At 51.0% G+C, this 20,952-nt stretch overlaps 1 protein-coding gene and 1 long non-coding RNA gene across 2 annotated transcripts in view; both read left to right on the top strand.

Annotated features, from left to right (window-relative positions):
- Window positions 1-1,482: 1,482 nt before the first annotated feature.
- Impa2 (inositol monophosphatase 2) overlaps window positions 1,483-20,952 on the top strand; it is a 36,179-nt gene continuing 16,709 nt past the window's right edge. The window contains exons 1-3 of the mRNA XM_048363142.1: window positions 1,483-1,769; window positions 13,481-13,614; window positions 20,826-20,930. Coding sequence (XP_048219099.1) covers window positions 1,674-1,769; window positions 13,481-13,614; window positions 20,826-20,930 — 335 coding nt within the window. The 5' untranslated portion in view covers window positions 1,483-1,673. The remainder of the gene's footprint in view (window positions 1,770-13,480; window positions 13,615-20,825; window positions 20,931-20,952) is intronic.
- LOC125363842 lies at window positions 13,633-14,786 on the top strand. The gene is made up of 3 exons (XR_007213360.1): window positions 13,633-13,993; window positions 14,037-14,506; window positions 14,737-14,786. It is a non-coding gene; the product is annotated as an uncharacterized LOC125363842 (long non-coding RNA).

The following is a 20,952-nucleotide window of genomic DNA, read 5'->3' as shown; positions in this document are numbered from 1 at the left end:
CAGGTGCAGTGGCTCACACTTGCAATTCCTACTGCTTAGAGGCAGGGATCAGGATGCTTATGGTTTGAGATTAACCTAGGCACAAATTTGGGGAGACCCTCCCATCTCAACAATTTTGGTGGTGCGTACCTGTAGTCCTAGCTACATGGAACAAAGAGGTAGGACATACTGTATATCTAAAAAACTAAATAAAGCTAAAAGAAGTTGGGCTCTGATGGCTCATGCCAGTAATCTTAGCTACTCAGGAGTCTGAGATCAGAGGATCGTGGTTCAAACCCAGCTTGGGTAAAAAGGTGGTCCATGAGAGTCTTATTTCCAATAAACTACTAACAAGCCAGAAGTGGAGCTGTGGCTCAAGTAGTAGAGCACTAGCCTTGAGCAAAAGAAGATGGAGGAGAGTGCTATCAGCTGCCCCTAACTGGCCAGCAGAAGAAATCCTTTATCTCCTTTTCCCCGTGTGTCACAGGATCCCTAAACCTGTTGCCAGATCTCCTTCCTAATTTCTCCTGCTGTCACTCTTGGTCTCATGTTTCTGGACAGCTAACCTTCCTCCACAAGGAACACAGAAGGTCGGGACAAGAACGGAAAAGAATTGCTTCTGTCCTTAGGTTAACTAGAAAAAGCCCCCCCCCCACGCCCCCACGTCGCCCAGAAGTAGCTCCCCAAAGGAGAATCTTGTGTGGGTCAGCAGCTTTGATGGAAGGGGTTACCCCGCTGGCCAGCCTGCAGCCCTGCTCAGGAAAGTGAGGAGCCCAAGGTGGAGGGGGCCATTTCCCACTATAGGGAGTTGAAACCGTTTGTAAAACTCCGTGACTACGGCCCTCCCTCGTTAGGATTGTTTTCTCCCGTTCCCACCCTGGGGCGCGCTGTCGTCCCCCCCACCCCGCACCCCGGGATGGGTGCGCGCGCCCCGCGGGTCAGAGCAAGTCCAGCAGCCCCGCGCGGATCCCACGCGACTCTCCCACCCCGGGCCCAGGCTGCAGCCACAGCCCCGCGCTCGTCGAGGGGACCGGCGGGTCGGAGGCGCTCCCCGTCTTCCCAGGGGTGCGCCCGGTGGTGGCGGGCCGGTGCACCGTCCGTCACCCCGGGCTGCAGCCAACCTCGGAGCTCCAGCCCGGGAGTCCCCTCCAGCCAGGCCTGTGGGAGCCCCGCGGCCTGCAAGCAGCCGCAGCTACTCGTGGGGGCTGAGGCAAGCCCCGGGGGAGCGGAGAGAGGCGTGTCCTGGGCGGGGCCAGGCTCGCCGGTGGGCGGGGCGAAGAGGAAGGGGTAAGGCTCAGGGGCGGGGCTGAGCTCCGGGCTGGGTGGGGCCAGGCGCTGGAGAGAGCTAGGTGCGCGCTAGGGGGCGTGGCTGAGCCCGACGAGGAGCGGGGCCGGGAAGGAGACGGTGGGCGCGCGGTAGTAGGCGGGGCCGGCCGCGGGGCGGGGCCAGGGCTCGGTGCGTGGAAGGGGCGGGGCTGAGCGCGGGGCGGGGCTTGGAGCTGGCGGCTGCCCGCGCGGAGGCTCGCCCGCCGCCCTTCCTGCCCTCGGCTGTGGGACGCGCGCGGTGGGGACGCGGCTTGGCGGGAATTGGAGAAGGGCGTGTGGAGTCTCGAGTCCCGGCGACGGCGGACACCGAGGTCCTGTGCACCTCACGCCGAGGAGGGCTGGAAGTGGCGGGGCCCGGCGAGGTGGCCATGAAGCCCGGCGTCGAGGACCCGGCGGCGCCCGCGGGGGGCCCCTGGGAAGAGTGCTTCGAGGCGGCCGTGCAGCTGGCGCTGCGAGCCGGACAGGTGAGCGCGCGCCGGAGCGGGGCGGCGGGTGAGGGGAGCCCCGCGGGGTGCGCGGGCCGGAGCGGGGCGGCGGGTGAGGGGAGCCCCGCGGGGGTGCGCGTGGCCGGAGCGGGGCGGCGGGTGAGGGGAGCCCCGCGGGGTGCGCGGGCCGGAGCGGGGCGGCGGGTGAGGGGAGCCCCGCGGGGGTGCGCGTGGCCGGAGCGGGGCGGCGGGTGAGGGGAGCCCTGCGGGGTGCGCGTGGCCGGAGCGGGGCGGCGGGTGAGGGGAGCCCTGCGGGGTGCGCGTGGCCGGAGCGGGGCGGCGGGTGAGGGGAGCCCCGCGGGGTGCGCGGGCCGGAGCGGGGCGGCGGGTGAGGGGAGCCCCGCGGGGTGCGCGTGGCCGGAGCGGGGCGGCGGGTGAGGGGAGCCCCGCGGGGTGCTCTTGGCCGGAGCGGGGCCCCGGAGCGCGGGCGTGCGCCCCGCGTGGGGTCCTCGGCGGGCGCCGTCGGGCTGCACGTGGGCGCCTGGCGCCCGGGGCGGGAGCCTCGGAGAGGGCTGTGTCGCCTCGGGGCGCCTGTTGATGGTTCTTCGCGGTCAGTGGTAGGAGGTAAACCCCGGGCTCGCGCCGCGGAGGGGCGGCCGCGGCCCCCCGAGGGGAAGGACGGACGGGGACGCGCGCGGCCCCCCCTCCGGCAGATGGCTGACTGCTGGTTACTTGACCTTGGCGCGGGGAATCCGCAGCTTGCGTGTGTGTGGGGACTTTTGCCTTCCGGCAGCTGGGCCCGGGACGCTGGAGCCCCAGGCGCCTGGGGACCTGGCCGGGTTGGTGGGTCGATGGTCCTGCCCCAGGCATCCTGGATCCAAACTTGCCCGAACTTAGAGCCTGAAAGTGGTTCCACGCCACGACTGGCACAGACGCGGGGTTCAAGAGGAACTTGTTAGGCAGCCGGAAGGATGAAAACAGCAGCAAGAGCCAAAGAGCTAAAAACCCGCAGCTACTAGGGGTTAAAAACGGAGTGCAAGCAAGCTCCGCTCCTTTCTCTGCCTTTTCCTCTATTCCTTCAACTGCCTGACTCACAGTGAATGCGCCAAGACTGATAAGGTAGTGCAGTGTGGCTCTCCAGGATGGTTCTGGGCAGGCTGTGGCTCTCTGAGGAATTGGTTCAGGCCTGGCTGGGGTTGTGGAGAAGGCTTGCCCCATCGTGTGCCTTGATGACTTGGGGACAGACTTTGGTGACTTGGGTGTGAGCAGATTGGCCTATATCCAAACAGCTCTTTTCCCCCCCTCACATCTGTCTGAAAGTAATCTAAAAAATGCATATATTAAAAAGCGTTGGAACAAGTCTGAGGATGTAGCTCAGTGGTATATAGTTTGTTTACCAGGCACAAAGCCCTGGATCCCATCCATAGTACTGCCAAATAGAAAAAAAGAAGCGAGACTGCCCATCCTGCAGAGAAAGGAGCCCCCTGAGCCCCGCAGCTGCTGAGCCTGTACAAGGCAAACCTCCTTCCTGGAATTGAGGCCCACTGACCCTCTGAGACCAGGCTGTCCCTCTTCCCTGCCTCCTCCCTTTCCTTCCAGAGAGAACACCATAAGGATATTTATGAACTTTAAGATTCCACAGTAAAACTTTTCTTCCTTGAGACTTTGAAGAGAAGCCAGTTTAGGATTCAGACGTAGCTTTGTAAAGCTTGGTGTGTGAACTTAAGAGCTTCTGTGGTTTTCAACTTAAAATCTTTAAAGCAACAGAAAGCTTAAACAATTTTCTTTTTAATTCAACAATTCCTCACATCGATCTTGCAGTACCACAGGCATAGTTCTTAAGATTCTTATGCATTTTAGCTTAAGAGTTCAGTTATGTTTTTGCAACTTGCCAACAACAACAAAAAGCTTTAAAAAAATAAAATAACATGAAGGGGTGGTGAACTAGAGGTTCTGGCATTAGAAGTCTGGTCAGGAAGCTTGGGCCTCTAGGCTCTCTCTTGGTCATTATGCTGCTTCCTGCCTGCCTGGCATTGGGTGAGGGAATGGCCCAGCACTGTGTGGCTGGGATAGACAGAAGCACACAAGGTCATCAGAACCTGTGTAGTGGGGACAGAACTTCTGAATGATGTTCTGCAGTAACTGGAGTGCCCACTGCAGTAAACTGCCTTAGCCCAGCTAGGCCGGGGGGGGGGGGGCGGGGAGGGAGGGGGGCAAGAAGAGATGGAACAAGGGGTGTTTTTGCAATTCTTCCTTAGCTAAAGGCACAGTTACCATGGTTATAAATAACACCCCCCTCTCTTTCACACACACACACACACACACACACACACACCTGTGCCCAACACTCAACACTTGTGGACTCACTGTGGACCTTATTGTGGACTACTGAGGTTGATGAACCTGGGCTCTGTACGCTAAAAGGTGTATGTGGGGACCCGTGGGAGGGCCTTCTGAATGATAGTGCTCCGGTTCTTAGTGCTTCTGTCCAGGCACCCTGCCTCATCTGCTGTCACCTTTGCCTCACCCCTTAGTTGCTTCTCTGCCCTAAGGTGTTGACCTGTGTCCTGGCCTTTGTGGCCTTTCCTTCCTCCACCCCCCTTCCTTTCTGAAGGTACCATCTCTGCCCTTCCAGTCTCAGCCACTCACACCTCTGCACCAGCCCCACCATTGCAAGTACAAGTAACAGTGTCATGGACTCGGATACACACCGCCTTTCTTGTGGTTTGTAAAGAGTGAGCGAAGTGGGAAGGAAGCCCATCTGTGCTCAGATCTCCAGGAGAGCTAACAAGGGGCTTCCTCGGGCATGGAGTTCACACTACTTAGAGAGCCCTCTTTAAGGAAGCACAGGATGCTAGGCACCGGGGGGCTCACGCCTGTAATCCTAGCTACTCAGGAAGCTGAGATCTGAGGATCCACTTCACAGCCAGCCCGGGCAGGAAAGGCCATGAGACTCTTCAGTTAACCACCAGAAAACTCGAAGTGGCGCTGTGGCTCAAGTGGTAGAGTGCTAGCGTTGAGCTGAAGAGCTCAGAGACAGTGCCCAGGCCCAGAGTTCAAGTCCCATAACTGCCAAAAAAAAGAAAAGAAAAGAAAAAAGAAAGTACAGAATTACTGGCTGGCAACATAGCTTAAATGGTAGAAGCCCTGGTTCAATATCCAGTAGCACAGATAGCTAGATAGCCAGGTATGGTGGGGAGCACCTGTATTCCCACCTAGAAGGTGAGGAGAATTAAGGGGAACAGTATCTCAACACAAGGCATGGTGTTACAGACCTGTAATCTCAGCTATGCTGGAGGAATAAGTAGGAACATGTCTGTCTAAGACCAAACCTAGCAAAAAAAAAAAAAAAGCACAAGACTCTATTGGAAAAATAACGAAAGCTAAAAGGACTGGCTTAAGTGATAGAGTGCTTTTCTAGTAAGAGTGTTTCACTGGCTCTTTCCCACTGTGGTCCTAAACGTTGATGTCATATACCAGGTCACTCCGTGTGGTGGGCAGGACAGATGTTCGTGCTGCTCCACAGATACATCCCATCCACACCAAGGTAGGGTATCTGCTCTGCTTCCTTTTTGCCCACTCTGCCTTCATTCACTCGAGTGCCATTGGATGGCAAGTCTGATGAAGCATAGTTGTAGTGGACAAAAACAAGGTCAAAAAGATGTTTGCAAGCAACCACGGATGTGTGTGGGGCAGGGTACTTAATACTCTCTACTCACTTTGCAGTAGATTCATTTCTCATGGCAAAAGCTTAGGACAAAGCAGAATCCTATAGCCCACCCTCCACCCTCAGTACTCCTGTTCTCCCTGGTGCATGGCCTTTCCCCAGGCCAAGCCTTGAGAATCGGGGCCTGTTGCCCCACCCAGTCCTGATGGCATCCCTCTGCCAAGCCACATCCAGCTGCTCTGCATGGTGTTTTCAAAACACACACTGCATTTTCTTGCCCAGCTCCAGAGCCCCTTTGTCAGCTGGAAGGGTCCCCTCCCAGGTAAAACATTCCTCCCTGTGTCCTGATAAGTTGGCAGAATCCTTGGCTCTATTTATCCTTTGCCTGGGCAACATAGGATCTTTGATTGTGGAACCTTTTTGTCCAGCTCTGGCTCCCTGGAGCAGAAAATGCTGGTAAGGGGGTCCAGCCCTATTTGTCTTTCCTTGTCAACTTTGTGGGGGTTTTGTTTTTTTTATGTTGTTGTTTTTTTCTTTTGTACCAGTACTGGGGCTTAAACTTGGCCTGGGGGCTGTCCTTTAACTTTTGTGTTCAAGGCTGGTTCTCTACGACTTCAGCACACACAACTCTACTTCCAGCCTTTTGGTGGTTAATTGGAGATGAGTCTCAGGGACTTTTCCTGCCTCAGCTGGCTTTGCACCACGATACTCAGATCACAGCCACCTGAGTAGTTAGGTTTACAGGAGTGAGTGAGCCACTGGTGGCAGGCTACAGAGCTGTTTTTTTGTGTTTTGTTTTGTTTTGTTTTTTGCTGGTCCTGGGGCTTGAACCCAGGACCTGGACCTGGGCATTGTTCTTTAGCCCCTCTGTGCTAGCACTACCTTTTGAGCCACAGCGTCACTTCTAGCTTTTTTTGTTTATGTGGTGCTGAGGAATCGAACCCAGGGCTTCATGCATGCTAGGCAAGCACTCTACCAGTAAGCCACATTCTCAGCCCTATAGTGCTGTTTTTGATATGTGATTTTTGAATTGAGCTAGTAAGGTAATATTTAAAAGCCTTTTGTGAAGAACAGCAGTCCTCTCATCCTATCCCCCCGAGAGCCCTGTTTTTGTTTTTCTGTTTTATACCTGGTTTCTGTGCAATATGACCCTGCTGCTATTTCTTGAGCCATGTTGTACACCTACCTTTTGTTTGGTTTCACCTTATTCTTTTTTCCCCCTTTTCTCCCCTCTTCTTTTCTGAAATGAGTGTTATGTAGTCCAGGCTGGCTTTGAACTTGTGATCACTGTATGTGCCTCAACCTCCCTGCTTGGCTTTCATTCAGTTCTTGAGGAATTTGAAGCAGGCCCAGTTTGGAGATAATATGCGTGATGCCGCTGTGAGTACTCTCGCAGTGTCTGTTGGTTATGTACAATTGCTATTCATTGGGAACGATTGGCAGTAGGAGGGGGGTTAAATTCTGTCATGGATTCTCTGAAGCACATGTTCCAATTCACACCCTGGCAGCATTCAGTTTCCTTACTCCATGTCGTCCATAACCCTGGGCATGGCCTGCCCTTTCTGTTGTGGCTATTCTGCTAGATTTGAGGAATTTATTCTGTTTCTTAATGCCTTTGTATATGTTTTCTTTTTCTCTGTTTTTTAAGTGGTGTACTACACTGAGGAGAAATATGTTCACCCAGCATTTGTTGAGCACGCTGACCTAACTTCTACTCTGAGATAAGGTTTTAGGGGAAAGTCCTGGGTGGGGTTGGGGAGAGACCAGAGTTGCTGCTGTAGGGACCAGATTGGGTCTGGTAGGAAGCCAATTGTGACATGAGTGGATCAACTGGTTGTGTGAAGGAGCGGGGAAGAAAGATGGATTGGAAGGCTGAGGGGACAGGCTTTAAGCCTGGGAGTGTGTGAGATACAGCTAGGCTCTTGGGGGACAGCGAGGGCTTGGGCCTGAAGAAGTGGTTGACAAGATTTCCCCTCTTTGGAAGCAGGCTTGGAGGTGGCAGTGACCACACCTAGCTGTGTTGGCTTAGGATGTCTGATGATGGAGCAGAGGGTATTCCTTTCTTCAGGCTTCAGTGACTTCAGGTCACTGTAGTACATGTATTAAACATTAACCAGGTGTTATGTGGAGGGAGACACCTGGGCCAGGAGGTCTGTGGAATTCCTGCTTAGTTAGGAAGTAGCTGAAAAACATTGATTAAAAAAACAGCACATACTCACTTATTGCCAAAGGCCTGTGAGTGCTTAACTTCTCTAAGATTGAGAACAGCCATGGGAAAAGCTTTAGCAGACAGCTTGTCCCTGGCCCTCCTCCCACCCTGGGGATATTACTAAAAGGACAGCATGTCGATTTTAAGAATGAGGCACCTGATTGAAAGTGCTGCCATTACCTTTCCAACTCTGGCTGCGAAAGTTTATGAATTAAGCTTCTTTTTTTTTTTAACCTAGTATTTCAGCTTATGGCTGGAAACTTTGTATGGTGTGTGTGTGTGTGTGTGTGTGTGTGTGTGTGTGTGTGTGTGTGTGGTAGATTTGGGATTTTGCCATAAATCATTACATTTTGTTCTTTTATTACATTTCTGTTCGTAGGAAAACTAGTGTGAAGGTGTGCTTGGGGGTGTAACTCAGCCTGTGCAACTGGACCTTGACATCAATTTCTCCTGTAAAGCTTAAAACAACCAACCCAGTATCAGCCAGGAGCCAGTGGCTCAATCCTGCAATCCTAACTACTCAGGAGGCTGAGATCGGAAGATCATGGTTTGACACCAGCCCTGGCAGGAAAACATTCGTGAGAGTCTTTTCTCCAATTAACTGCCAGAAAAGCTGGTCATGGAGCTGTGGCCCAAGTGGTAGAACACTAGACTTGAACACAAAAGCTCAAGGACAGTGCCCATGCCCTGAGTTCAAGCCCTAGGACTGGCACTACCACCACCACCAACAACAACAACAGGAAAACACACACAATAAACAACCAAGCATCCCTGATACAACAGTTCCTATGTAAGGACAAGGACTAAGGCTCCCAAACCCAAGTGGAATCTGATGCAAAGCCATCTAGTCCTAGAGTATATGAAGTTGATTAAAGCAAGGGTTTTGCTGCTACCATGAGCTCTCTGGTGACTGAAGATGGCTAATTTGTGTGGTAGACTGCTTGGGAAAACCCTTTCGTAGTGCTGGATTTGGCCTCTTTGTGGGGGCTGCTAAGATAAAAGGCAGAGTTGCTGCCCTGAAAAGTGCACGGTCCACACAACAGTGGACCAACAGTAACCAAGCATCGTGTCCTTGCCTTAATGCACTGACCCAAGAACGAAGTGGGGCGGGAGAGGACAGGCAGGCCAGAGGTAGCCAGGATGTCACTGTGGGTAGACGGGACATCATATCCAAAGATGCAGAGGTGTGTAGGGGGAGTAGTACACCAGGGAGAAACTGAACCTGGGCAGGCCTCGGGGCCAAGTTCAGTCCCAGCCGGGTGTGAAAGGATGCAAGAGGAGCTGGGTTCCTGGTTGGCCAGTACCCAGCTTTTCCAGAGGCGGAGGATAGTGAGTTCCAGGCAGCCTGGCTACACAGAGAGATCCCGTCCCCTGCCCCCTCCCCCCAAAAAGCACAGCAGGAGTGTGATGGGACACCTGTCCTGCCACCAGAGGGCATGGGCACATTCAAGTTCCTATGGCTTTCCCTGTGACCTGCTGGCAACACAAAACGGACAGAATGGGACAAGTAATATTTCAACACAACATCTTGTCTGCAGATCTCTAGTGCTCCATCCTCTGTAGAGTCTATGGCGCGACCATGTACCCTGGGAGGAGCCATTCCCAGATCCTCCCCGTGGCTCCTGGGCCCACCTTCTCTACACACGGAGGGTTTCTGCTTTGGATCTGGAGAATGGAGCTCATCACTACCCCTGAGGTCAGATGTGGCTTCATGTGAGCGCATTTGCTAAAGTTTCCTAATTATAGTTAATTGGAGCCATTTTTAAAATTTGTTTTTATTTATTTGACAATTGTGGGGCTTGAATTCACAGCCTGGATGCTGTCCCTGAGTTCTTTTTTGCTCAAGGCTAGTGCTGTACCATTTGAGCCACAGCACCACTTCTGGTTTTCTTGTGGTTAATTAGGAATAAGAGCCTCCCGGACTTTCCTGCCCAGGCTGGCTTTGAATTGCAATCCTCAGACCTCAACCTCCTGAGTAACTAGGATTGCAGAGGTGAGCTACCAGCACCCAGCTAACTGGAGCAATCCTTACCTGCTCAGTTCAGCCTAGGTATGTCGAGACCTTGGATATAACAGTCTTAGAATGGCTCGTGGCCCCTGTGGTAGCTGGACACAGATGACAAGGATCCTGAGCAGGGGAGTGGCTTGAACTCTGAATTGGTTAGGTGCTCTAGAAGTCCACTGGATGGTTTGTGTTGTGCCATGGTTATACTCTGGGTGAGAGCCTGTCCCTGTGAAGAGGCTCCTTGGGCAGGAGGTGACATTTCAGCTGAGTCAGGCCTGAGAAAGACTGGCACTGAGTTCTACAGAAGGAACTGGAGGGTGAGCCCTGCCTCTCCTGGAGTGTTAACAGTCATAGAGAGAGGAGAGGGGACGAGCTGAGGGAGGAAGGAAGGTGAACTTGACCTTGTCCCTTGCAGGCGCTTGGCCTCTGTTCTCCCAAGGCCAGGGATGGAGTCTGCTCTGGGTCTTCCCACTGTTCTCTAGGTACCCCTGCTGTGGCAAGGGGCCTGGAGAGGAGTGCCAGGTCCTTCTATAGACACATCTAGGAAGAGGCTTGCCCGTTTAGATCCCTTGGGTGGAACTTGCCACACCCAGCTGTGTGAGGGGCAGGGCAGGGCAGGGCTTGTGGACCTTCCTGGCAGCTTTGTGCCTTGCAGAATCTTGGGGATTCTCTTTCCAAAAGTAAGAAGGACATGGGGAGGGGCAAGGCATTGGGTATCTGAGGTCAGATTGTCTCTGTTCAAAACCAAATCCAGAAGTTTGGTTTTTACCATCACAGTAGACAATGCCCCAAGATCTTTATGCCCAGGAGAGGCGTGGCCGTGGAAGTGAGTCTGGCTGTGGATTTGAGCACCCACAGTAGACTGGGCCAGTTTTCAGGAGGCAGGACTCACGGATGAGACCAGAGGATCAGACTTAGGCAAGGCAGGGTCTTTTGTCCACACTACCGGAAAAGGAGCCACCACAACATAGAGCCAGGTGTCTAGTATTCAGAGACATTAGTGGGCCCATTGAGGAAATGTGACAAGATTCACCTAAGTCATTCGATGCGCCTTTCACTCATTCATTTGGAGACCACCTCAGACACAATCCACACACAGATGTGGCAGGTAATTTGTCACAGTCTCAGCCATGGACAGGAACACAGGCAACAAAAATAATCAAGATGTCAGATGGGGAGAAAGTATACATACAAAGACCATGACATGCAGGTCCTGTGCAGAGATAAATTTGGCTCGGATTAGCCGGAAAACCCAGGATGGCCAGAGTAACTTGTGGGCAGAGGGCTCTGTGGATAGTAAGGCGAAACGTGTATGAGAGCTGGGTGGTGTAGGATTTAGAGTGAATTCTGCAGGGCCTTGAGTAGTTTTCTTCAGCGAAGTGGTCTGATCTAGATCACAAATTCACCACCAGCTTCTTGATGAAGGTGTCAGCATAGATGCTTGGGTATGTAACTGTCTTCACAGTTGTTTCCCAAAAGGAGACCTAGCAAGCGTGAGCTATGTGAAGCCTCTGTCCTCTCAGGCGTTATCTCCACTCTGGAGTCCCTGGAGGCACTGGATACTGACAGCCACCCCATAGGCCATGTTGGAGCAGCGCAGTCTCCTGGAGATCCTCTTCTCTCTGGGATGTGAGAATGTCCTTAACGCCTGCCTCCATAGAGCTTGTCAGAGACGTGGGCCTCAGACCCAGTCCAGAATATGCTGGTATCTTCCCTGAAGATGTCAAGATGCCAAGATCCCTGAAGCTCTGTTGTTCTATCCTCTGCTTAGGATGCCTTTATCTCTCTAACTTCACATGCTCACACACACGCGTGCGAGCAAACACACACACACACGGCCCTTACACTCTCCTGCCCCCAGTTGTCCTCACCATACAACCTGCAAGTGTAGTGCTACACAGCCCGTCTAGCTCAGGATTTAGGATTCCTAGAGGAAGTGGGCCAGATGTTGGAGGGTGAAATTTCTAAACAGAGAGCCTATGGAGATGCATTGGTGTGGGATTGATTTGTGCAAAATGATGTTAGAAAATCTGGTGGTGCAAATACAAGACAATGAAGTCCTGGGTCAGGTAGGTGGTGGAGGTTGGTTGAACCTGACAGTGAGGAGCTGTGGTTCATGAACTGTAGGAGCCGTTTTACACTTTACTTTTTGTGTTATCCATCACACACGATCTTCTAAAATAGGTTTCTGTCATTTTTGCAGCCCAGATTTTAGAAATGATACCACCTGTGTAAGCCTTGTGTGGGACTAGTCAGCGTGAGAGCCGGGCCGTGAGGCAGGGTGGGAAGGAGGAGAAACTTCTAGCAGTTCATTTGTGTGCCCCTTCCCTCTGAAGTCCTCCACTTTAACTTCAGATGATGCTTATCACAAAGCAGCCTGCAGAACAAAGGTCATAGTGAGCAAAGGCTATCAAGCCTGGGGAATTGAGCAATTTATGGGACTTTTGAAAGAAATATAGGATTTTGGAGTGGTGACTGGTTTTGGAGGAAAGCTCTTGGGTCAGTTTTAGATGTTCTGACCTTATCATTGTGATGAGGAAGACTCAGGTAAGAACATACGAGAGGAAGAGGAAAGTTCCTGGCTGGAAGTGGAGGGGATATTTTATTTCACATGCCAGGACTGGTCCTTCCTTCTCTGTGACTGCCTATTTGAGTCTCCCAGGGGTTCTTGGAATCACACCAGGTTAGCAGAGGTGCTAGAGCTCTGGTGCCAGCCCAGTCTTCACCCAGATGTGCTTGCCCGTCTGCAGAGCCTGTTCCTTCGTTCAGCCCTGTGAGCCCAGGGAAGGCTCTGGCCTCTTGCATGAGCCTCCGAGGTGACTGGTGTTCTCCCTCTCCAGCCAGTCTCAATTGCTGTACTGGAGTTCAGTTCTCACAGGTTTCTGAGCAGGAACGTTTGTACTCTGGATTTGTGGTCAATATCTCATTTTGTGTGATTTGTAAATTAGGTGAGGTTCTTACTTTACACCCAAGTCTCATAAATTTGACTTCTTATGGGTATAGGGGACAAAACTGTGTTCTGCTATCTCGTTTTGGGCAGCTCCTATCAATGAAGTTCCATGCTATTTTCAAAATTATGTTTTTGCTCTTGCCTATAATCACAGCTACTTGGGAGGCAGAGAGAAGAGGAAAAAAGCATAAAAGTTAGGAAAATACTATCTCAAGGAACAAGCTAGGAGTAGCTTAAGTGGTAGAACAAGGTCTTAGATTCAAACCTCAGTACCACAAAAAGTAAAACAAACAAAAAGAACAAATTGGATGTGGTACTGCAAATCTGAAATCTACGTGGAAGGTGTCGATAGAACTGCAATCTGAGGGGGAGGAGGGGGGAATGAGGTAACAAACAGTACAAGAAATGTATCCAATGCCTAATGTATGAAACTGTTACCTCTCTGTACATCACTTTGACAATAAATAAGAAGGAAAAAAAAAAAAAGAACTGCAATCTGAATGTACCCTGGGGTGGTGAGAAAAATGACAGATGATCCTACCTGAAAAATAAACTAAAGCAAAAAAGGACTGGGGGTGTGGCTCAAGTGGTAAAGTGCCTGCCTGTTTAATACGCAGAAGCCTTGAGTTCAAACTCCAGAAATGCCAAACAACAACCTTGCATTTTTCTTTTCCTCCAAAGAAAACTTGTTTCACAGGTAGATCAAAATAACTTCAAACAGTGAAACTGTCTTATAAAAAGTAATAGTTGGGTGATTAGTCTTCCTAGAACTTGGGAAAACTGGGTGTGACAGTAAGCCCTGTTGGCAGACTGGTGTGGTCCATTCATCCTGCCTATTCAGCCAGCCCTAGAAAAGTGAGAAGTTGGAGGGGGAGAGGAGGCCTGAAATTTTCACCTGCCTCTCATGCTTTTATTCTAGATCATTAGAAAAGCCCTCACTGAGGAAAAACATGTCTCAACAAAAACATCGGCTGCAGATCTTGTGACAGAAACAGATCACCTCGTGGAAGATTTGATTATTTCTGAGTTGCGAAAGCGGTTCCCCTCACACAGGTGAGTGTTTTCTTTAGGAAACACGCCCCAGTAACAACAGTCACCTCACTCAGGAAACCAGGCACCAGAAGCACTGCAATTTGCCACTGAGGGGCCGATGGGAGCCTCTGAATGAATGCCTGATCTTCCCTGGTCTTCCATGGTAGGGAAAGCACCAAGCCACTTCTCTTTCCAGAGGAATCTTGCAAAAACATGACCCATCTGAAGAACCCTGGGCAGGGACATCCTGGCAGCTTGGCCCGCTCAGCCATCCAGGGACTTAAAGGAGAACAGGACACAGGGTAGACTGGCAGCCACATGGGTTCCGATTCACCAGCCATCGTTTAGTGACATGGGGCCCCTAGCCCAAGCCAGAGCATATGGCAGCTGTCCCACAGAAGTCCTTGATGGGGCTGCTGTGCTCTTCTTCTCCAGAGCCAGAGCTCTTCGTCTTTTGAGAGGTTCCTCTGTGAAAGATTTGATGTAAGCCATTTGTCTTTTCCTTGGAAAAAGTAAAATATTTACACAGCATTTTGCATGTAGGTCTGGGGAGCCATAGGCCCCAGAGTAAGAGCCCTCTTTATGTTGGTGGCTCTGTGGCCCTACCTCAGAGTTGTGGAGAGCAGATTGCAAAAACCAGTTCCTTAGATGCAGAAAGGTCTCTTTTCTCCTTCACATGGAAGATCCTAAAATGGTAGATTCTTAAAACTGGAATACCAGCCATTGGGTTTCTGTGCGGTTCCACATTTATATAGACTTAGGTGACTGAAATGGAAGACTCTGTCTTGGATGTGTTCAGCACCTGGTAGGTGACCTGCCCTCCATCTCTGCCATGGATAAATACAGGAACCAAAGAACAAGTCATAGTGAAAACATCGACCTTCTCCTTTAGTGTTCCTTTCTAATTGCATAGGTTATCTCTTTTTTTTCTTTTTTTTTTTTTTTTTGGCCAGTCCTGGGCCTTGGACTCAGGGCCTGAGCACTGTCCCTGGCTTCTTCCCGCTCAAGGCTAGCACTCTGCCACTTGAGCCACAGCGCCGCTTCTGGCTGTTTTCTGTATATGTGGTGCTGGGGAATCGAACCTAGGGCCTCGTGTATCCGAGGCAGGCACTCTTGCCACTAGGCTATATCCCCAGCCCATAGGTTATCTCTTTTAAATTTACCAGCTCTGAGCTGGGAATGTGGCCTAGTGGTAGAGTGCTTGCCTAACATGCACAAAGCCCTGGGTTCAATTCCTTTGCACTACATAAACAGAAAAAACCAGAAGTGGCGCTGTGGCTCAAGAGGTATCGTGCAAGCTTTGACTAAAAAGAAGCCAGGAACAGTGCCCAGACCCTGAGTTCAAGCTCCAGAACTGGAAAAAAAAAAATTACCAGCTCTCCTTTAGATGATGATCTCTTGGCCCTCTAATCCCAGAATTCAGGAAGTAGATGCAGGAGGATCATGAGTTCAAGGCCAGTGTGGGTGATACGTTAAGATTCTGTTCTCTCTGTCTTGAATCATCCTTGTTCTGTTGACAACTTCTGTGTCTGAGCTTCTTGTTTCCCATTCCTTTATTTAGTTTGAAGACTATGGCATCTGTTGAAATACTTACAATTTCAAGAATGTTCATGTATTTTGTAGTTGTTTTTTTCCTGTAGTGCTGAGGATGGAACCTAGAGCCTTGAGTATGTTGGACAAACACTGACTGCACTGCTAAACTATATCCTAGCTTCATCTTTGGTTTTTAAGACTGAGTCCAATCTTGTTGAAATGGCAATGTTAAAAGAATTTATCATCCAGCTTGCTTTTTGTTGTTTGTTTGTTTTTTCTTGAGAGGAAAGATAGATACTTTAGCAACCAACCAGCTCCTTCTAGGTACTCTAGAAAGTTGGCCTGGAGGTTGCTGTGGTCACAGTTGTGGCTAGCTTATCTTTTGGGAGCCTAGGAAAGGATTCATGGTCACCGCAAATCTAGGCATAGTGATGTTGTCTGGGGTTCTGGTGTCCCATTATTCAGATAAGCTGCTCATGGATGGCGCACCCTGTTACACATGCTTGTGCTTTGGATCCATTGCTGTGTGCCTATGTGGAAGAGACTTGTAGGTAAATGTGAACATCCACCACTATGAGTGCGGCTGCTTCCACTGAACCTCAGGCGTCCTGGGAACACTGATGCCCGCAAGGAGGGCATATGTCAGGCCTATCTAGAAACTTCTCCAGCAGGCTCGTGTCGGGCCTGTGTGGGGATCAGTGACTAAGAGTGTGTGGCCATTCTATTTTCTTGTAACTTGTTTTTTATTGTAAAGGGAATGGACAGAGGGGTTACAGTTTACATAAATGAGGTACCCCCCTCCCTTGTTTATCTCCCACTTTCCTTGCCCCCCCAGCTCCCCTTCTGGTGCCATTCTTCACCCTAGACTCTGGCCATTCCATGGGCATTCTCAGGCCATCCCTTCCTGGGCTCTGAGAGCCAGCACTGGGACAGGGGTGAAGGCTGGATAATTCAAATGAAATGACATTGCTTTCCACTAATCTATGTGAGGTGTCGTTTTTAATCCATGACAAAGATTTTAAAGTAAAATGGGAACCTAGTTATAATTTATAGACAGATTGATAAATTTGTAATAAAAAGATGTACATATTGTAATATGTATCAATATTATTTAGTGTTTCTGCTTTCAACACTAGACAAGATGTTAGCATAGGATTGCTTGTTATCCTTTCTTAGGAAGGATTTTTATTCTGATATTTTGTCCATTTTTTATTCCTTAATGAAAGAATGTTGAGATGGATTGTAACTGTGTTTGCTTTTTAATAAACAACAACCTGACTTCTTGTTGGTTTTATTATTTTGTTTTACTCATCTGAGGAATCTAAAATCTTGGGTGGATGACGTTGAAGATAGGCATACAGTGGATTCGGCAGTGATGAGCTTTAAACATTCTTCTGCCTCAGGCCCCCACAGCTTTGGGTGATTGCTGCACTTCTCAGCAGTCAGTCTTGAATTCCTTGCGTGGGAAGGAGCTACCCTGCCTGGTGTGACCCAGAGGCCCCAGCATCTCCCTGTGGTAATGGCCAGAAGCAAACCTACAGAGTAAGGCGAGGGTTTTCACATCTGGTCTTTGGAGCATGCTGCTGTTGATGTTGACCACACTAGTGTAGCTCAGCCCAGGCCCTGGCTTTGTTGGGCTCCAGAGCCTATTTCCAGTTGATTATTTTAAAGCATATCTAAGTGTTAACTACTTTGAAAATACGTATTACCACCAGGTACCCATGCCCCACACCTGTAATCCTAGCTAAGATCTGAGCTGGCTTTGCAGGAAAACTCCATGAGACTCCTATCTCCAATTAATCACACAAAAAAGCCAGAAATAGAGCTGTGGTTCAAGTGGTAGAGCATCAGCGTTGATCAGAAAAGCTAAGGGACAGTGTCCAGGTCCTGCGTGCAAGCCCCAGTACTGGCTCGCGTACACACAGACACACAGCACCTCTTCGAATCACTGGCCTATAGGTAAACTCTTGTCCTCCCCTTCTCCTAAGTGGCTCGAGCAGGGAAAGAGTACAGTGTCTTGAACTGCTCAGTATGTCTGGCCACCTTCTCTACCCCTTGGAACGTTGGATTCATGACTCAAGTGAACATAAAACAAGTCCTTGGTATGGGGCGAAAAAACACACAAACATGTTCCTGCCACCCCCAGCTGGACATTTACCCATTGTGGGTATGTTGGGGGTATTTGCTACCATTGAGGAAGGCTTTAGCAGGCAGCGTGGCTCCCCTTCATAGACTAGAAAGACAAGTGGCAGAGTGCTAGCCTTGAGCAAAAAGAAGGCAGGGACAGTGCTCAGGCCCTGAGTCCATGCCCCAGGACTGGCAAAAAAAAAAAAATGAAAGAAAGAAAGAGGCAAGTAGTTAAACTATTCAGCAGAATTTGTGATTGTTACCTGTTGCCAGTTTTCTATCATCTTAGTTAGGTTTATGCAGTGTTCCTGGAGCTCCACTAAGTCCTGTGTGTTGGTGGCTTTTCTGTTTGTGTTAGAGGCTTTTATGTAGCCATCTCAGTGACTTTTCTGTCCAGGGTAATGTCTGCAGAGTCGATTTTCCCCACTCCCTCTGCAGAGAGCTCTTCTCTTCCCTTCATAAGTACTAGCTTCCAACCTGAAGGAAATGAAGTTTAAGTAAATCAGTCAAAGCTCCATGTCCCTTCCCACCTCCATGGAAGAAATATTGTGGTTCCAGAAAGACTGAATGTGGAATAGGCCACTAAGAGCCAAAGAAGCCCTGCCCAGACTACTGCCAGCAGGTGTGATGCAAGCAGGAAACCCAGGGGCTGATGAGCGGAAGGCAGGAAACAGGACGAGAGCCCCAGGGAAGGAACATAACCGGCTGCTGGAGAGTCTGAGGCCCAGAGAGTACGGTGAATGTCCCCCTCAGAGTCATGTAGAGCAGAAGCATGCAACAGGAGCCTTGCAGAGCCCCCTGGCCAGTGTCCCACACCTGGCTTACAGTTAAGCAGCCTTCCTGGCCCTGCGTGTTCTGAGAAGCCCGTGGTGAGCTGAGGGTGTCTGTGCTACCTGCTCAGCCAGTGCCCACTGGGTGCTGCTCTTGTAGCCCAGCAGCCTCCTCTCCACTTCCTACTTGAAACCCAGTTTAAAAAGGAAAAGGACCCACGTTCCTCCTTAGTTTCCTGGGAATTTGTCATTGTGTTGTCGCCACTCTCTTCTTGAGCCTTATCATTTTGCTGCATTATCAGCCTTGCGCCCAGTTTAAGCTTTAGCACCTGCTCCCTGTGTGTGTTTTTAGGGTGTGTTGTATTTTCTTTGAAAACACTACAAGCCACTCCAGGAAAAGAAACCATGGAGCTACAGAAGACATTGAAAACAGTATTAGTTCCTCAAGTCTCTGGCTAAGAAAAGGGGCAGAGTGGCTGCCCCACTTCTAGCGCCACCTCGGTGGAATGGGTCTCTGTGTAACGCAGCGCCCCAGTGCCCCGCCTTTCCCACCTAGCCTCTTGTCTCAAGCTCTAGGCAGTGTTACCCAAGCTTGTCTGGGAGCACCAGTCCCTGAGCATGGGCTCTGGTTTGCACGCTTGAGTCATGTGAGGCAAAAGCAAGAACTGCTTGATGGGGAGGCAGCACCCCAGGAGAGGAAGCACAGCATGCAGTCGGAGTCCCCGAGACTTCTGCCTTGTCTGTCCAACCAGCTGAGATTTAAGGAGCAGGCTGAGCCATTGAGCTCTCTAATCCAGTCCTCATACCTCAGTGTTTTGTCTTCTCATTTGTGGGATTCTTCAGGGGTCCTGGGGGGTGAGCAGTGATGGACAGCAGCCTGTGTGATGTATGTATAACATACCCTTAATGTATCCACAGACAGGTTGTCAGGTTATTTGTGTGGTGGAGGGGCTGGGTTCCTGTGCATAGGCATGTAGGACATGGAATGCGTAGCCTGTGAAGGGGGAATGACAGTCCCAAAGTGTTTGGAGGCCACAGTGGTTGGAGTGAGATATAGGACCCCACCCGTGTTGCTGTTGACTCCAGATGCAAAGCACTGCCCAGCACTGCCACCCTGCCTGCTCTAACAGTCCTGGGCTCCTCCGTGCTGCTCTGTGTAGCAGCTATTGGTCTCTGTAAGTGTCCAGCACTTGAGATGTAGGGAGGAGAACCAAATGAAGGACATATTTGGCCAGTGATGGCCGTGAACAGACAGAGCAGGTGCAGAGGTTTCCATTTCAAGCCCGTCCCTCTTGCCCACAAGCTCCTTAATGCTGGACCTTTGGGAAAAGTGGCTTCCAGGAGCGCCTGGATGTGGAGGGGAGTCTGAGGATGACCGTGACTGATAATTCACCAGATGGCCACATTAGGGCAGAACATGGCTGTCAATCATTTTTCTTTCTTAACAAAAACATGTTCTTGGCAAATCTCTTTTTTTCCCACTGGTATAGATGTGGACAGGGCCTGGAAAACCAGTGGAAAACAGGGCTCTGCGTTCAGGCACAAAACCAATGTGTGCTCAGTGTTCACCACAGGCAGGGCTGGCACAGGGGCCCTACCTTTGGCACACTGGGAGAGTTCTGAACTTGGGTCAGCCCCGCCCCGTGTTCTCCAGAGGTCACCTTGTCTATAACCCATGACCTGCCTTCAAGTCTCCCAGAGACCGCTGTCAGGCAGGCCTGAGAGGTGGGGCCTGGCCCGCAATGGGGCCCTGTGTGTGGTGGGGGCAGGGATGGAGGGGTGAGCGGCAGTGTGCTGATGGGTCCCTATGGAAAAAGCCAGCAGTCCCCTGTTGTCAGGGTTGAGTTTGAGTTCTTGTCTTGTTGGGTTGGAAGGAAGACGGCATGTTCCAATGAGGACAGTCTAGGGGGCTTGTCCATAGAGAGCCTTGTTACGAAGGGCTGCTCTGGGGCCACTGCAGAAAGTGAAGGACCTGGAGAGGGATTGACAGGCCTCCTGTTCTGCAAGCACTCAGGGTAGGGGTGTCATGATAACTGTCTCAACCCCAGCCCACCCCTGCTTTCTCCCCAGGGAAAGCTGGAGACCCAGGGAAGAGGAAATGGGGTTGGAGGCATGGCTTAGGTGGTAGAGCGCCAGCCAGCGAGCAAAAGCATCAGGTACAGAATTAGAATCCATGTCTTAGACAAAACCCAGGGAGGAAGAGTAGAAGAGCCTCTGTGGGGACAGAGCTGGTGCCAGGCCGTTGTCAGCTCAGTCTGTGTTGTGTAGATGACAACCTCTCCATGACCCAGGTCCTAGCAGTGCCAGAGAAAAGCCAGCCCGGAGCCTGGGCCCTGCCTTGCGGGCCAGCACCCATCACCAGCTCTGCCCCATTGCCCTCTTTGCTCCAGGCTGACGCGGGCAGAGTCTAGCTTCTCCTCCGAGGCATTTGTGGTCAGTTTTCCTATGCTCTTGTGTCTTTCCACCTGGCCTGCTCTTCTAAAACTCTGACATTAGGGGAGACTGGGATCTTGGGGGGAGGGTTGGTGCTGGAGATTGAACCCAGAACCTTGTACGTGCTGCACACTTTACCACCAATTTACATCCTCAGCCTGGTTACTCTCCTGAAGCCGCCAGGCAGAGGCTAGCAGACAAATGGAGAAGGCGGCGGTCTTTGGAAGATTCTGTGTGTCCGACCTGCAGGAGCCATCATGGTATCTCGTTACTGTGCCTGCTCTTTATTAACGCAACCAGAAGCAACTTGAGGCATATTGCCTTGTGTTCCTGCTGCGCTTTCTCAAGCTGAACCCCTGCCCCTTGCAGGTTCATTGCAGAAGAGTCCACAGCCTCTGGGACAAAGTGTGTGCTCACGCCCAGCCCGACCTGGATCATTGACCCCATCGACGGCACCTGCAACTTTGTGCACAGGTGAGCAGGAGCTGGGAGCACC

Source organism: Perognathus longimembris, chromosome 15 (assembly GCF_023159225.1).
Source record: "Perognathus longimembris pacificus isolate PPM17 chromosome 15, ASM2315922v1, whole genome shotgun sequence".
NCBI classification, from domain to species: Eukaryota; Metazoa; Chordata; class Mammalia; order Rodentia; family Heteromyidae; genus Perognathus; species Perognathus longimembris.
This window is presented reverse-complemented; position numbering and strand designations above follow the sequence as displayed.